The 17903-nt window shown below is 36.1% G+C and overlaps 1 protein-coding gene across 4 annotated transcripts in view; it reads right to left on the bottom strand.

Moving 5' to 3' along the window:
* Positions 1-17903, bottom strand: part of CCNI (cyclin I) — a 33330-nt gene that overhangs the window by 10401 nt on the left and 5026 nt on the right. For 2 of the 4 annotated variants that reach the window (XM_023737624.1, XM_004383123.3), the window contains exon 2: positions 12896-13052. The exons of 1 other annotated variant lie outside the window; for it this stretch is intronic. In XM_023737624.1, coding sequence (XP_023593392.1) covers positions 12896-13009 — 114 coding nt within the window. In that variant the 5' untranslated portion in view covers positions 13010-13052. Of the gene's footprint in view, positions 1-12895; positions 17183-17903 lie in introns of those variants that run through there. One more of the 4 variants, XM_023737625.1, reaches the window with a different exon arrangement.

The raw sequence follows: 17903 nt of genomic DNA, 5'->3' as shown, positions 1-17903 counted from the left end.
GGAGGCAATGAGCCACATGTTCCGTTTCCTCCCCCTATTCCTCACTCTTCTTCTTCCTCTGTTACTTCAGGTGAATAGAGACCAACTGTTGTGCCTTGGATGGCTGCTTGCAAGCATTTAAGATCCCAGGCACTATGCAATGAACAAGGACTAGAACAGAAGCAATGTGTTGTTTCTTTACGGTGGCTACAAAACTTAAGAGTAAAAAAATAAAAGCCCATTGCCATCAAGTTGATCCCAACTCAGAGCAACCCTACAGGACAGAGAAGAACTGCTCCATAAGGTTTCCAAGGCTGTAAATTTTTATGGAAGCTGAATGCCCCATCTTTCTCCCAAGCAGCAACTGGTGGGTTCGAATCACTTTTTGTTTAGCAGCCCTGTGCCTAACCCCCACACCACCACTGCTTTAAAGCTTGTCACTTTATCATTTGTGAGACAAGGGAAAGAGCCACCTTTTTAAACTTTACTCTGAAAGATAAGAATAATATCAACCTCAAAGTACTAACTTATGTTAAGCTCCTCAAACTTACAAATTAAATCAAGGTATGTGGAATAGACTGCTTAAAACTGATACGCTTAGAAATCAAAGTCAATAAAAATGAAGAAAAGTAGTAGTAACACCTACCTATTTGGTACAAGGCAAAGAGGTGAACAGCTCACATTTTAATACAGATGCTATAGTAATTTATTTAAGTCATTTTAAAAGAAAAAAAAAAAATCACTGCCGTCCAGTCAATTCCGAGTTATAGCAACCCTATAGGACAGAACAGAACTGCAGGGTTTCCAAGGCCGTAAATCTTTACAGGAACAGGCTGCCACATCTTTCTCCCGCTGAGCAGCTGATGGGTTCCAACCACCGACCTTTCGATTAGCAGCCGAGCACTTTAACCACTGTGCCACAATAGTTCACTGAACTTTCACTATATTCTGTTTAACAAGGCAAGGAGCTATAAACCATTTTAGAAATCTCTATAAAAAAGAAAACTCAGGAGTCACAGCTGTGCTCAAAAACAAGGTAACAATTCCATAAATCAAAACGGGAACAGAAACACACGGCAGTTCATGGGACTGAAGCTGTGGGCTAGACAGGCTCTAAGTGCACAGGGTAGCAGGAGATTTATGTCCCGCAGAGACTTTTGTCCAACATGACACAAGAAACTGGAGTCAAACCAAGAGTTAGATTCTCCTCTCACAAAGAGAGTCTAAAAAAGGTGGCAAAACACCACAGCCCAGGGCTATGGCTTCTGTAGGAAGGTGAGAGGAAGCAGACCTGGGTCAAGCAGCTAGTAGTACAGTCACTGGTTCTACAGTATCCCATGTTTCCATGGAGCTGTGAGGTGCTACTTTAAGACCAGTTCTAGACTAAGGGCCACTAAAGACTCCTGGGGCCAAGTGAAGGCAGCCACAGAACTTCCAGATTAGAGAGGTAAGCATTCAAGAGAAATTAAATTCCTATGAAGATGAACCTTTATCTAAAATGCAAAAAACAAATAAGGAAAAGTCAAGCTAAGTAAGCCAGCCAAACAAATCAACAAGGAAAAGTAATTCACACAAGGAGAAGGTGGTGATATAATCTGATGAAACTGGGGAGACTTTTAGGGAGGTGAAAGAAACAGTGATCTCCAGTAGCAATGGGAGCAAGAACGCCACTACCTCCATCTCCAGGTCACAGATGCATGGGGTGGGGGTGGGGGGCCAGGTGTGGGAAAAGAAAGTCCCCAAATGACAGATTACATAAAATAATGGCATTATTTGGTGTCTGACATTAAACAAGTAACACAAACATACAATTTTAAGAAGTGCCACAAAAGATAGGCATAATGCGCTGTATGTGTATAACAGAAGAACACAGTTACGTGGAGATTACCATAGTGTATGATAACTAACTGGTATAACTTATGTAAAGCACACACACAACATGCAAATTCAACGTTAGTTTCAAATATTAGTTTTTCCTTTCCCACCTCTCAAAATACTAGATGATCTAATGATGCCAGAAAAATTAATCAGTGAAACTTTATATGAATAATTGTTTTAAATATTATACATTAGTAATTAAGAGATCATGACAGTATCTTTGAACCTTAATATATCCTAAATTGAAGTTTAAGAATAGGGTCAAAGAAGCACTCCTACATGGTCAGTATTATCATCACCAGCCCAAACTAAACATAACAACAAAACCTATTATTTTGATAAGGCCTACTCTTAGTGAAATGATACTGATTCTAAGATTACTTTTTCAAATCAATTCAAACATGAAATCCTATTCTCATTAATCTGAAATAAATCAAAAAGGAATGTCCTCAACAGTATTTCCTGACTTCATCAAGAGATTTGTTCTCTCACAGGGATTGCTCAGAGTTAAGAGGATTCAGTAAGTTGGTTGAACAACTAATCCGCAAAAGAATTTATTACTGGACAGATTGAACATGATAAAACATAAAGCTTTATATTCCACATGCTGCTAGTCTGATCATTAAAACACAATTCCTCTCCAGCTTTAAACTCTAAAAAAGTTCACCATTACCTAAAATATGAAGTGCAATCCCTCAGGCATGGTATACAAAACCTTCTAAGACCCACTTCCCTAGCCTCACTCACCTTCTATCACTTTTTGCCTTGAACTTCATATTGGAAACACTAGTTCTTAAATATTTACAGTTCTTCCCTGCCCCTGCCACGTATTTTACATCACTGCTCTTTTGCTCATGTCGTTCCTTCTGATTGGAACACATTCCTCTTTCACCTCATTATTTATCCTTCAAGAGTTTTTTTTTCCTATGATCATCACCACCACCACCCCTCTCTCAAAACACTTTTCCCCCAAAACACAATGCAAGTTGGGCTAAGTACACCTTCTCCTCACTTATCAACTATCTCATTATTCAACATTTCACATTTACAACAATAGTAAAAAAACTACTATCCAACTATTTTGCCCATTAACAACGTACGTATGGTAAGAACAAATGCCAAGGTGTGTAACGCTGGCTGTGATGATTAAAGTTATGTGTCAACTTAGCTGGGCCGTGATTCTCAGTGGTTTGGCAGTTATGTAATGATATAATTTGGAAGTTACATTATAATGTAGTCATGCTCCATTTTGTGATCTGATGTGGTCATCCTCCGTTTTTACATAACACCGATTCTGCATAATCACCTGGTCTTTGGAATCTGAGCATGTCGGTAAGTGAGGAAAGGGTGTACTTTCCTATCCTCTCATAGTATCTCCTGTGTCAGACCTGTTTTGTTAAACTTTTTTTAAGATTACGTTTCTACTTTTAGTTATAATGGAGACGGATAGCAACAAATCTATACTCCAGCTGAGAAAAAATGTAACAACAATAAAAACCTGTTTTAAAGGGATCAGAGCTGCAGGGACAATCAGGCCTTGAGGAGACAAGATTCTGGGGAGGAGATAAGAGATGAGTCAACATTTCTCCAGTAGCTTATTTATCTCTCAGGGCATCTGCCCATCCTGAGAGCATGGCAAGAGGCTGAAAGTCTGGACAAAATGCCAAGAAAGGGCTGCTGCTGAAGAGGCAGAGAAACCAACAGAGCTTCTTGTAGTATTACGGACACAATTTGGAGATTTAAAGAGTCAAGAACCTAATGGGGGGAGGGTCAGAGAACAGAACATGACACTCAGCTGATTTGCCTCTTAAGACATTTTCAGAAGTTTTTAGAAATTCTGAAGCTGGGTAGGGCAGGAATCTAAAAAGCTAAACACAAAGCAAGAATGCAAATGATTCATTATGCAGGGGAGAGTTCAGCACCCTACAGGATAAGGGGCTCCGGTGAACACTCCAAGCTCTCAGTTAGAAACCCTTGCCTTCACTCCAGGAGTTGGGGCAAAACAAAGAGAGATGAAACCTTAACCAGTGGCAACTCAGCCTCCAGTCAGCTCAGTCTCTCAATGGATTAAAGTGATCGGTCCCCCAACTCTGTCTGCTCACCAGAGGGAAGACTGAACCTTCTCTGGAGGAAGAAAAATATCATCGTCTAGAGTCTCTACAAGTTTTCTCATACAATGTTCAGCATCCAATAAAAAAACTACCAGGCATGAGAGGAGAAAGAACCAAATGACCAAGAACAAGAGAAAACAACAACAGGCAACAGAAACAGAGCTAGACCTTTTGAGTTATCAGAAAAGAACTTAATATACCAAAAAAAGGGGGGGGGGGGGATAAGGAAAATAGATGGAAAGATGAAGAATTTTACTAGAGAAATGAAATCTATTTTTAAAAAAAGGGGGAGAGGATTCTAGAACTGAAAGATTTAACTGAAATTAAGAGCCTAATGTGTGGGTCTAACAACACATTAGACACTGCAGGATAGCTATGCTTTGAGGAAAAGTTATGGCTCTAAGTGCATACATTAAAAAAAGAAAAGCTGAAAAATCAATTATTTAAGCATCTATTTCAAGAAAAAGAACAGCTAATTGCACAAAGAAAGTAAAAGGCAAGTAAAAAAAAGATTAAAAAAATTAATCAAAAGAAAAACAAATGTACAACAGGGAAAATCAACAGAACCAAAAGTTGTTCATTAGAAGACTAATAAAACTGACAAACCTCTAGCAAGACTGGTCAAAAAAGAAAAAGCACAAATCACCAACTAAGAAATGAAAGAACATCACTACAGACCCCTTAGATGTTAAAAAGAGGCTACTATGAACAACTTTACACAAATCTGACAATTTAGATGAAATGGATACATTTCTTTAAAAAAATTCCAATTTATCAAAACTGAAACAAGAATTAAAGGAAGATCTGATTAGGTTTATATTTACCAAATAAACTGAATTATTAAATACTTAACTGCAAACACAACGCTAGGCCCCAATGGCTTCCCCAGTGAATCCCTCCAAACATTTAAGGAAGAAATAATAATCTAAACAAACTCTTTGAGAACATTAAAAAAAGCAGAACACGTCCCAACTCATTTTACAAAGTCAGCATAACTGTATTATAAAAACCTGACAAGGGCATTTCAGAGCAACCTCATTGATGAACATAAAAGCAAAAATACTAAACAAAATGTTAACAGAATCCAAAGAGGTATAAAAATTCAATGTCCATTTAGAATCTCTTATCAAACTAAGGCAAAGAAAGGAATTTCTTAATCTGATAAAGACTATCCAAAAATATAGCAAATATACTTACTGGTGAAATAGAGTAAGCTTGCCCAATCAAATTAATACGGACACAAAGATGTCTGCTATCATCATTTATATTTAGCACTGTTCTGGAGGTCCTAGCTAATTTTAAAAAGCAAGAAAAATAAGTAAAAAACATAAGGACTGGAAAAGAAGAAATAAGGCTATGATTATTTGCAGGTGACATGACTATATACAATATACAGAAAATCCAAAAGACTATACAAACTATTAGTATTAGTAAGTTAATTTAGTATCTAAAAAAAAGCCAAAAAAACAAATTTAGTACAGACATGAAATTAATTTTATTTCTATACACCAGCACAGAGAAACAAACATGCAGAAAACAAGAATTTTAAAATACCATTTGATCCAATAAGAATCAAATACCCAGGAATAAGCCTAAACTACCAATTACTAAAAGAAACTAAAGATCACCTTTAAAAGAAGCTAAAGACCACCTTTAGAAGAAAAAAAAAAGAGAGAGAACTATACTATGTTCATGGCTTGACAGATTCATATTGCAAAAATGTCATTTCTCCCCAAATTGACTTACAGACTTAATAAAACCAGAAATCCCCCATAATTTCTTTTGTGTATTTGGAAATTGACAAGTATATCCTAAAATACGTACAGAAGAGCCAAAGGCCAAGAATAACTAAGACAATCTTGAAGAACAAAGTTTATGCCACCAAATATAAAGATCCATGCTGTAATAAGACAATACATTAACTCAAAGAGAGGCAAACAGAACAGATAAAAAAAGGAGTCCAGAAACAGACGCATATATATATATATATATATATATATATATATATAAAAAATATATATAAAGTCACTTGATACATGACAAAAGTACACTACAGGGCAGTGGGGGAAATGTATTTTTAATAAGTGGTGTTGGTTATCAATATGGAAAAAAATAATTTAACTCTTACTTCACCCCCCCACCCCCAAATTGAGTACAACTGAAATGTAGATCTAACTGTGAAAGATAAAACAAAGTTTCCAGAAGAAAACAAAGGACACTATCTTCATTACCTTGGATTAGGCAAACATTTCTTTAAAAGGAAAAAAACCTGATAATTTGGTCATCAAAAATTAAGAACTTCTATTCGTCAAAAGTCAACAGGAATAAAGCGAAAAACCAAAATATATTTGCAATACACACACAAGTAACATAGGAAAATAACTCCTACAAAACAGTAAGAAAAGAAGGCAAACCGATAAAAAAAAAAAAAGAACAGGTAAAAGCTCTGAACAGAAACTTCACAAAAAAAGGATCCCTAATGGCCAACAAGCATATGAAAAGTTGCTCAACTTCATCAGTTATTATGGAAATACAAACTAAAACTCAATGTGATACTAAAACACACAAGAAAATAACTGAAATGAAAAAAGACAGACAATAAAGAGCAATTAGAACTTTCATACACTGCTGGAGAGGGTAAACACTGGTATAACAACTCTGGAAACCCATTTGGTAGTACTGACTAAATCTGAATATATGCATAGTCTATTTCCTAGCAATTCCATTCCCAGGAATATACGCAACAGAAATATACACGTATGTTCACCAAGAGACACGCACAAGGAAGTTCTCAAGAACAGAAGAAGAGTATTCATAATAGTCCCAATCTGGAAACTAATGTCTATTAATAGCAGAATGGATAAATAAATACATATGATGGAATACTACACAGCAATGAGAATAAATTAATTATGGCTACACGAAATAACATGGACAAATCTCCCGATAAAAAAAAGCTGAGCAAATGAAGGCAGTACGTACTGCATGATTCCATATAATACACACAAAGGTCCAAACACAGGAAAAACTAATCTGTGATGTTAGGACAGTGGTTTCTTAGGGAAAGGGGGTGGTAGTGACTACAACAGGGCACAAACAGGGCTTTTGGCATGCTGGCTAATGTGGTGGTTACTTGTACTTTTCTGTGTATTTCAAGAAACTTTAAGGAAAAAAGAAGAGAAACCAACCACAGGGGTAAAATTATTTATTTATTTAATAAAAATCTGCATACGATCCGAAAATGACAGAAAGCCAATATATTAGATAACAATCATAATTGTAAAGATAGAAAAATGGGCCAGAACTAAAAATTCTAAATTTGGATAATAAGGATAAAAATGAAATAATATAAATAAGCGTAAGGATAAATATAAAACACTACACGTAAGTAAAAAACTAAAATAGTACACATAGCGTAAGGGAAACTTGGCTTAAAAGTAGAGAGACAAAAACAAGGTTTTAAGAGAAAAAGTTCACTGTAAGTGAACAACACGATGCTGCTGCTAAAACCAAAGTTTAAGGCTAGATTAATGAAATTATTAAGCCAAGATAAAGTGAGGTAACAGTCTCACTTTACTGTTCATTAATAATCACATCTGAAATGTCACAATTTAAAGAAACACATTAAAAAGAGTGTACCTAGGGAAAGAAAAACTAGGATGGTGAAATGGAAATTTCGTCAAACGAAAACGTGATTAAAGAGCCAGGAAAAGAGATGACTTAGTGGGCATAACATCTGCCTTTAAGTATCTGAAGGGCTACTATTTAAAATAAGAGGTTTACTACTCTGTATTACTCCAGTGAACAAAACAAGGGCCAATAACTTGCTGCTACAAAGAAGCAGCTTTGAGGTTCAATTTATAAAAAACTTTCCAATAATTATAGAGTTCTTCCACGGAGGAATGGACAGGTTTGTGAAGCGGTGAACTCACTGAAAGTGTCCAAACTAGAGGATTGCTAACACTTATCAACAATGTTCAGAGAGAATTTGTGTGTGTTTGTGCTCTAAGTTCTAATGAAAACCACCTTTATATAAACAGCTTGCGGCAGGGTTTCATCTTTGTAAATCAGAAGCACTTTAGCAAAATAGATCGAAAATATCACAGGAAGTGTCACTTTAACTTTAAAAAAACTTTCTTCCGAATTTATATCATTATTCGCAGATTCTGTATTCTGAAATTTGCCTACTGACAAAAATTTATTTCTAACACCAAAATTAGCAGTGAAACCTGTTGAGAGCTGGAACTCAATGGACTGCCTTGTTTTTCTGAGTCTCCCAAGTTTTCTGCCTTTGACAGGATACAGTCTTACCACTCTTCTATCACTCTCTTATTAAGAATCCTACCCCACAAACACCTACAGTGTTTCTTTTCAATTTTAGGACTAGAAAAGAAACTAAACCATTTGTTACGATTTGCATGTTTACTCAAATTATGTAGAGGTATGTGTATACACTATTGAAAAACGATGCTCGTAAAAGGAAGTGGAAGATAGACTCTTCATCTCTGACTCTTGTACTTCTTGCAACTATTTCCAGTTTTTACATCTGCACTTCCTTGTATTCAGGTTGCAATACCAACGATTTTCTGATTCCGTCCAAGTCTCACAGGTTCCAGCTTTCAGAGAATGTAACTGTTTTAGTGGAAAATATTTGACTTTTTCTTCTCTGACAGGTTTCCACCTGACACAGGTTCTGGCTTTCGCAGGTTTTACTGTATTAGCAGAGCTTTTGAAGTCATTTGCAGACATGCACAGAGTGGCGAAAAATTTGAGTCACTCGACATGCACATTCCCATCTAAGGTTTGACACGGCAATGCTCTGCTTTCTTCTTTCAGCTTTCATGATGTAAAAAAGTGTCCTTTTTGCAGTCTATTTAATACCATGGTTTTTTTTTTTTTTTTTGCTTGCTTTTGTTGATGATTTCGCTTCTTAAAATGACCCCCAAGCATAGTGCTGAAGTGCTATCTAGTGTTCATAGGTGCAAGGCAGCTGTGATGTGCCTTACGGAGAAAGTATGTATGTTAGCTAAGCTTTGTTAAGGCATGAGTTTCAGTGCTGCTGGCCATGACCTCAAAGTTAATGAATCAACAATATATATTAACTAAGGTGTCTTTAAGCAGAAATACACGTTAAAAAAAAGGTTATGCACTTATCAGTTGACAAAAATGATCTGACCAGAGGCTCACAAGAACCTAGCTCTGTATTTCCCAATTAGGAACAATGGTTCAGTAACTGCTAATTTAGTGTCTGCAGTGAACTTTATACAACGATCACAAATAATGAGAATTGACTGTTACAAATTTCAGTACTATTATTATACAAAAGAACATCTCTAAACTACAAGTGCCAAGGAACATAGTTGGTACTTGGATGGATTATGAAGAAATGAATTAACATTCATTTAACTAATATTTACTAAGAGCCTATTATATGCCAGTAAACAAAAATTATACAATCCTACCCCAAGGGAACTCAGTCGAATCACTGAGAAATTACAACGCTGTGTGATAAGTGCTATTTTAAGAGAAGTATAGAGTGCTGCAGGAGCATATATAAGGGGAGTGATTAAAAATCCACTGCCATCAAGTCAATTCTGACTCATAGCGACTCTAAAGGACAAGGTAGAACTGCCCCATAGGGTTTCCAAGGCTGTAAATCCTTACAGAAGCAGACTGCCAAATCTTTCTCCCATGGAGCAGCTGTTGAGTTTGAGCCGCCGACCTTTTGGTTTAAAGCTGAGCACTTAACCACTGTGCATCACCAGGGCTCTTCTTCCTAAAGATTACAGCCTTGGAAACCCTATGGGGCAGTTCTATGCTGTCCTTTAGGTCACTGTGAGTCAGAATCCACTCAATGGCAACAGGTTTTTTTTTTGTTTTAATCACTACGAAAGCAGACTGCCACATCTTTCTCCCATGGAGCGTCTGGTGGGTTTGAACTGCCAGTCTCTGGGTTAGCAGCCAAGCACTTAACCACTGTGCCACCAAGGCTCCTTGAATTGGAAGATAAGAGGGTGCAAACTGAAGGCAAATTCTGTGAGAGAATGATCTCACGGTAGCGGAAAGGGAAAGAAGGAGGAGTCAGAAACACCAGAGAGAAGACACAAAAAGAAGCTTAAATATATTTTACTTTTCCATTTTCACCAGCAGTTAAAAAAGAAAAAAACCATTAAGGAAAGTTAGAAAAAAAATACATATACGGTTTAGGGACAAGACTGTTCTTCCTTCTACCAGGAGTCAGAAAGGAGGGAGATTATGGTTAGTAAGGGGTAGAAAAGCCAGTCTCTGAGAGTGAGAGAAGAACATGAAGGAATAAGAATTTGAATACAGAAGTGTCCCTTGGGATTACTCTGGCAAGCAGTTCAAGTACCAACAGCTCTTTACCACCATCCCCAAATTAGCTATTATCCTCACCTGACAAAACCAACTCACATAAGTATTAAGTCTGGCTTTTACTTGGCTTTACTAAAGGCAAATCCTTAAGCTGTTCCCTCTTAGAAGTTCTGATACTGTTGTGTGATTACCTATAGAAATAGGCTGGATTAAGTGGTAATACAGCAATATACTGCAATCTTGTTAGAATATCATTTCCAAAGACCAGGCTATAAAAGTGTGTAATTGCTGGTTATATGCTGACTCAAGGAAGACATCAAGAGTGAAATAAAAAAAAGATTTGAAGTTAGAAATGAAAAAGTTAAACAAAAATGAAAACACAACATACCAAAACCTATGAGATATGGCTAAGGCAGTCATCAGAGAGAAATTCATAGCAATAAACACCTACTTCAAAAAAGAAGAAAAATCCCAAATCAACAGTCTGACTCTACAACTTCAGGAACTAGAAAAAGAACAAACTCAGCCCAGATCCATCAAAAGGAAATAACAAATTATCAGTGCAGAAATAATAGAGAATAGGAAAACAATAGAGAAAATTAGCAAAACTGTAAGTTGGTTCTTTGAAAAGATTGATGAAACTGACAAACCGTTAGCCAGATTGACCAAAAAAAAAAAAAAAAAAAAAAAGTGAGGATAAAAATAACCCAAGTAAGAAATTAAACTGGAGCTACTGCAACAGATCCAACAAAAATAAAAAGGGTCATAACAGAAAGCTGTACTCTACCAAATTAAAAAACAGACAAAAAATTCCTAGAAACACATAACTTACCCAAACTAACACAAAATGAGGTAGAAAATCTCAACAGACCCATAAAAAGAGAAGAAACTGAATCAGTAACAAAAACTCTCCCTCCCTCCCCCCAACCACCCAAAAAAATCCCTAGGCAGGTTCACTGGAGAATTTTACCAAACATTCAGAGAATTGACACCAATTTTGCTCAAGCTCTTCCAAAATACAGAAGCTGAAGGAATACCATATTTTTATACAAGTAACACACACCTACATTTGTTTGCCAAGCGCTCCCTCCCCTCCCAAGGTATTTTCAAAAGTGCCACTATGCCAATTTTTTTTTACATGTTGCTGTAAAAGAAAATTAGCATAGTACACTTAAAAAATACCTTGTGGGGGAGAAAGGGGTTGGCAAACAAATGTATAAGGTGCATGCTATTTACATAAAAATACAGCACTCCCATTCTACAAAGCCAGATAGACATTCCCTCACGAATACAGATGTAAAAATTCTCAACAAAATACTAGTAAACAAAAGCCAACAAGATATTAAAACAATTATACACCATGACCAAGCAGGATTTATTCCAAAAATGCATGATGGCTCAACATTAGAAAATCTATACATGCAACACCCATTAATACAACAAAAGCAAAAAGACCACAGGAAAGATGTAGAAAAGGCATTTAACAAAATCCAACACCTTTTCCTGATAAAAAGTCTCAACTAGATTAGAAATAGAAGGAAAGTTCCTCAACATGATTAAGGGACATCTATGAAAAACCATCAACCAACATTGTACTCAATGGAGAAAGACTGAGAGCCTTCCTCTTGAGAATGGAAATGAGACAAAGATGTCCGCTATCACCACTCTGACTCACTAATCTTGAGCAAATTTGAACTACTGCCTATTAACATTACAACTACTGCCTAATATCTCATGCATTAAATGAGATATTAAATGAGATAGCACATGCAAACGCTCCTAGAAGGTACTCATTCAGGCCAACTAGTCTTCAATTTGCTACATGACAAATTATTAACAGTAAATGTAAAACGTACTTCTTCAGCTTGTGGAAAAGAATGACAGAAGTAGGGCAGAACATACAGGTTTCAATTCAATAACCTATGAACAAATAACCTAAACCAGGAGGGGCTTAGATATTTGTCATTCACTCATACTTTCATATAAAAAATTTCTTGGCCACTATTCTATATGTCAGCAACAGTGTTAGGAACTAGGAATAAAAGATGTGTAAGACATACAATAAGTTTTGGAGGGGATAAAATTCACAGTTAGCTGTAAAAAAACAACGATAATTATACGATAGAAGTATAGAGATCTCTAAAAGACATATAGCCAGCAATAATTCAGAGGTGAGGTGACTGTTCCCCAAAAAGTTTTCAACATTGGTATTACCTTGGTAGTTCACTTGAACCCCTTATAAATATCGATGCATGGTAGAGTGTATTTTTGTCCACTAAGACAATGGTATGAAGATATTCAGCCTCCATGGCTAACTACATATCTAGAAATAAAGAAAGCTTACTACTGTTAGTATTAGACCAGGAGGAAGAAGAAAGGAGATACTATTCCTAAAGTTGTTAACTCAGAAAACAACAGACAAAAGCAGGTAATTCGTTTTGCTTCAGAAAGACATGAAATGAAGAACAGAGTGTATCATTTAACAGTACATGTTTCTCCAATGCAGCTGTCAAGATATTATTTATTATATTTGACAAAAGTACACATATTTCTAATATAACTCATCTATCTAGAGTGAAGAGAGAAATCATTACCTGATTTGTTGGCATTTTGCGCACATTCACCTTCCACATCTGGGCTTCCCTAGCAATTGCCTTTTCCAACAGGAAAGACAATCTCTGGTTTTCCAAAGGTCCTGGAAACTTCATGATATCCTTTGGATCTGCCTGTCACCCAGTTTGATGTAGCTACCTATAAAATCAAATATAAACAATGCTCTTTACTTATAAAATAAATATAGCATTATATATGTGTGTATGTGTATACATATATGTATGTATGTTGGTAGTTATTAAGGAATTCAAAAAACAATAATGTTATGAGGCAGCATAGAATTTTACAGCTCTTTAAAATATATATCAAAATGTTACAATAATCAGTTATCTAAAACATTTCTCACTTTAAGTTTGAAACTCAGTTATCCTAAAGGTAGAACAAAAAGGCAAATAAATGGAAAAACAGGAGAGTAAAGTTAAGAAAATTATAGCTCTAATATAGCTGGACTAATCTGAGTTCCAAAAAAGAAAGGATAGAAGATTTACAGAAGACAAATCATATAGGAAATAATTTACTACCCCCTCCCCTCTAAATCCAGAATGGAAGGACAAGAGTGTCCAGATGAAAGTATCTAACATAATGAATAACAAAAGATTCATATTAAGACACATTATTGTGACATAACAGACCACAGATAAAGACCTTAAAAAATTCTGAGAGAGAGAGAATCCACAAACAAAAAAACACGTCATATAAAAAGGATGTGAAATCAGATTTCTCAACGGTAACACTGGAAGCTAAGTGACAAATGAACAAATCCTTCAAAATTCTGAAGGAAAATAATTTCTATCTTAGAATTTCTGAAATAAATTCAATACCCAGCCAAACTCTCAGTGAAAATACAGGGTGGAATAAAGAACTTTTCAGATATGCAAGGTCTCAATTTTTATTTTCTGTGTACCCTTTCTCAAGAAGCTACTCAAGAATGTATATCTTCAAAATAAGGGAGCAAATGAAGAAAAACACATGGAATCCAGGGAACAGGGATCTAACACAGGATAGAAGCAAAGACAATTCCCAGGAAGTATGGTGAAAGGGACTCCAAGTACAACAGAACAGCAAGTCTAAAGAGCAATAGTGCAAATCAGTGCAGGGCAACTGTGAGTCCAGGATAGATATCTCTAGGTTTAAAAAAGAAAGTACAGACTTGAGCGGTTTGACTGTGTAGAAAATTGAATTGAGAGGCTGTTAAAAGAATGTGAAAAGATGGCTAGATTTAATGAATGCTAATCAAATGACAACTAACTTCAGAAAAAGATTATACAAATAAATGTAATCATTAATATACCATAATATTCACATAGCCATAATAAAAATACTGAATATGGATTTCAACCAACATTGTGGTAAGACCCTTGATAAAGGATTAAGGGACATGTGTATGGGTGTTGGGAAAGGGTAGAACGAGAGACCCAAATCTTTACCTTTCATAGTAGAGAATTCACAAGTAATATCTAAAACTGCAACAGCAAAAAACAACAGTAGGACAAGTTATTTGAAAATATAATCTCAAATAACAAGAAAAACAGGTTAAGAGTTGAGAGTGATTAATCCTGGGGAGTGAGAAAAGGGTAAGGAAGGCCTGCAGTAGGGAATGCTGTTTTTCATTATAAATCTCATGTAAATATCTGACTTTTCAACTACATACATATGTTACGTGCTTCAGATCTGTGGGACTCAAGGATTTTTTTTTTTTTTTTTAAATGCTTGGAATTAACATAAAGTTCCAGAATTTTGATAAAAATTAAACTGAAAAACCAAAAATAAACCTCGCCTTCAATTTCCACATCCCCTTCAACTCCAGCGACTATCCTCAATTCCTCTTAATCACTTCACTACATACTTCACCTCACTCTATTTACTTAAGAATACTCAATTTACTACAGACTGCCCTGCTTTACTAGATTTTTTTCTTCTTACTTCTTAAAGCTTCTGACTTTCTGCAAATTTTCTACAATGATGTTCTTTTGACACTAAGAAAGCAATAAATGAGAGACAAAAGAAATAAGACCTGTCCATAAAAGTCTATTTCAAAGGTAATTTCTTCTAAGAACTCTTCATTCTCTAATGAGATATGATTTCTCTCTCCTCTGAAAGCAGCTTCCCTAAATCTATTCTACTGAATTATAAATTCCTTTGAGGTCACAACTACCATGTTTTTATCACTACGCCTTCAGCACAGTACTCTGATGAAACAAGGATTCAACCAATGGTTCCAGTTTCAATTCTTGGGACAAGAAAACCAAAACACCAAAGTCTAATCTCCCTTTTCACAAGCCAATCCTTCAAATATTTGAAAGATGACATTATGCTCACCAATTCATTTTTTTTTTAATAGTTTATTCAATGGTTCCTCACATGACATGATTTCTGCTCTTCTAAATTAGTACCGGTTTAACTACTAATGCAGTCAAAATCACTATTTTTTTAAAGGCCATACCATACTACCAACTCAATTTATGGTCAACTAATAATCTTAAGACTTTCCCAGGTACACTGTTAGGTCAACTCTTCTCCACCTATCCCACTCCACTGTGTATTTGTTTGTTTTGCACATCCTTGTGCAGAGCCTCACATGTATTCTTTCTTTAAAAAAATAATCTTGTTAGGTTCAATCCACTGTTGTATTCTGCTGAGATGTTGTGAGATTCCAATTTTGCCACCTTAGTACTTCTTTCAAGTTCTCCACAATTAGATGAGCAGGCTCATTATAATTTCATCTAAAGCTGAGATAAATATTAATCTTAGAAATGGAGTATAAATTGGATGACCATGTTTCACGAGGCATTTAGAAAGAAACACCTATACTGGATGGAGGTTTGATTTCATGGTTTCTAAGTCTTCTTTCAAATCTAATTTTTAGTCTGTAATTTATGAACTATTGTCAGAACCCTCAAAATTATTTAACTAATTCTTCCATTCCATTAGCTATACCCAACAGGGTGGCTTAACAGGATCCACTGTCCTTCTCAGTGGCTGGCTGCACCTTGTGACTACTTTTCCCTTAGAAGGTAGCTTCTTTTGAAGCACATTTTTAGGGAAGGATAAATGGAAGCAGAGGAGAATATACAGTTCATATAAAGAGGAATAAACCCAGGTTCAAGGGATTTCGGCTCTCCAATACCCAAAATTAAGTTCCCAAGTAAGACTCGCAAATATTTAGAGATTATAGTAGCTTTTTTAAAACATAGGAAGGTGGATGGGTCAAAGAAGGAATCACAAGGGAAACTGGAAAATACTTGGAGATGAATGAAAATGAAACATACCAAAACTTATGGAATACAGCTAAGGCAATGCTTAGAAGGAAATTTATAGCTGTAAATCCCTGTATTTAAAAAAGATCTCAAATCATTAATCTAATCTTCCACTTCAAGATACTGGAAGACGAGCAAACTAAACCTAATGCGAGCAGAAGTAAGGAAGATGGTAGATTAAAGTAAATGCATCAATGTTAAATTTATTCAAGTTGATAACTGCACTGTGATTCTGTAAGAGAATATCCCTATTCTTAGCATATACGCCCTGAAAAATTTAGGAGTAAAGGGACATTATGTATATAACTTGTAGATATACACAGTGAGAACACAAATGATAAAACAAATAGAGTAAAATGTTAACAACAGGTGAGCCCAGGTAAAGGACTTCCTTTAAGTTTGAAATCATATACAAATAAATTTAAGAATTTATTAAAAAGAATAAACAATAAACGATTTATGGAACTACTTACATTATCAGGGTATTTTTACACACCTTTTATAAGACTATTGTCTAAGGAAAAGTACCACATAGTGCTGAGCAGATAACAGAAACCCAACTTCATTAATATGGGATTATAATTAATTTAATCATAATGCCAACTCTAGTAATAACCCTGTGCTGGTGCTGATGTCTGGAACTTAGTTCTTCCTTTTCTGAAAAGAGGGGATTTACTAATGTGACCATGCAAGAACCTCATGTTCTACTATTCCCTCCCTGACTATGCTCCAGCAATAATAAACTACTGGTATTTCTAATTCCGATAACCATGTGCTCTTTCCCAATCTCCACGCCTTTCTCCACCCTGTTCAGCTTGTAAGTGTCCTTCTGTGGCCAACATTACCCTTCCTATAGGGTTGTCGTTCACATCAGTATGTGAATAGTACGCTGGAGCTGCGCAGTTGTGCCCTGCCTTTCTAGATCTGCTGTTGTTCTTAGGTTCCATGCAGTTGGTTCCAACTCATAGCGACCCTATGTACAACAGAACGAAACACTGCCCAGTCCTGTACCACCCTCACAGTCTTTGCTATGCTTGAGCCCCTTGTTACAGCCACTATGTCAATCCATCTCCTTGACGGTCTTCTCTTTTTGCTGACCCTCCACTTTACCAAGCATGACGTCCTTCTCCAGGGACTGGCCCCTCCTTATAACACACCCACAGTATGTGAGACAAAGTGTCACCATCCTTGCTTCTAAGGAGTATTCTGGCTGTACTTCTTCCAAGACAGATTTCTCCGTTCTTTTGGCAGTTCATGGTATATTCAGTATTCTTTGCCAACACCACAATTCAAAGGCATCAATTCTTCTTCAGTCTTCCTCATTCACTGTCTAGCTTTCGCATGCATATGAGGCAACAGAAAACACCATGACCTGGGTCAGGTGCACCTTAGTCCTCAAGGTGACATCTTTGCTTTTTAACAGTTTAAAGAGAACTTTTGCAACAGATTTGCCAATGCAATACATCTCCTTTGACTTCCTGACTGCTGCTTCCAAAGGCATTGTGGACCCAAGTAAAATAAAATCCTTGACAACTTCAGTATTTCTTCTGTTCCATGATGTTGCTTATTGGTGCAGTTGTGAGGATTTTTGTTTTATGTTGAGTTGTAATCCACACTGCAGGCTATATAGTCTTTGATCTTCATTAGTAAGTGCTTCAAATCCTCTTCACTTTCGGCACCCAAAGAAAGTCACGTCATCTGCATACCTTAGATCACTGAGTCTTCCTCCAAT

This window comes from Trichechus manatus, unplaced genomic scaffold (assembly GCF_000243295.1).
Source record: "Trichechus manatus latirostris isolate Lorelei unplaced genomic scaffold, TriManLat1.0 scaffold00105, whole genome shotgun sequence".
NCBI classification, from domain to species: Eukaryota; Metazoa; Chordata; class Mammalia; order Sirenia; family Trichechidae; genus Trichechus; species Trichechus manatus.
This window is presented reverse-complemented; position numbering and strand designations above follow the sequence as displayed.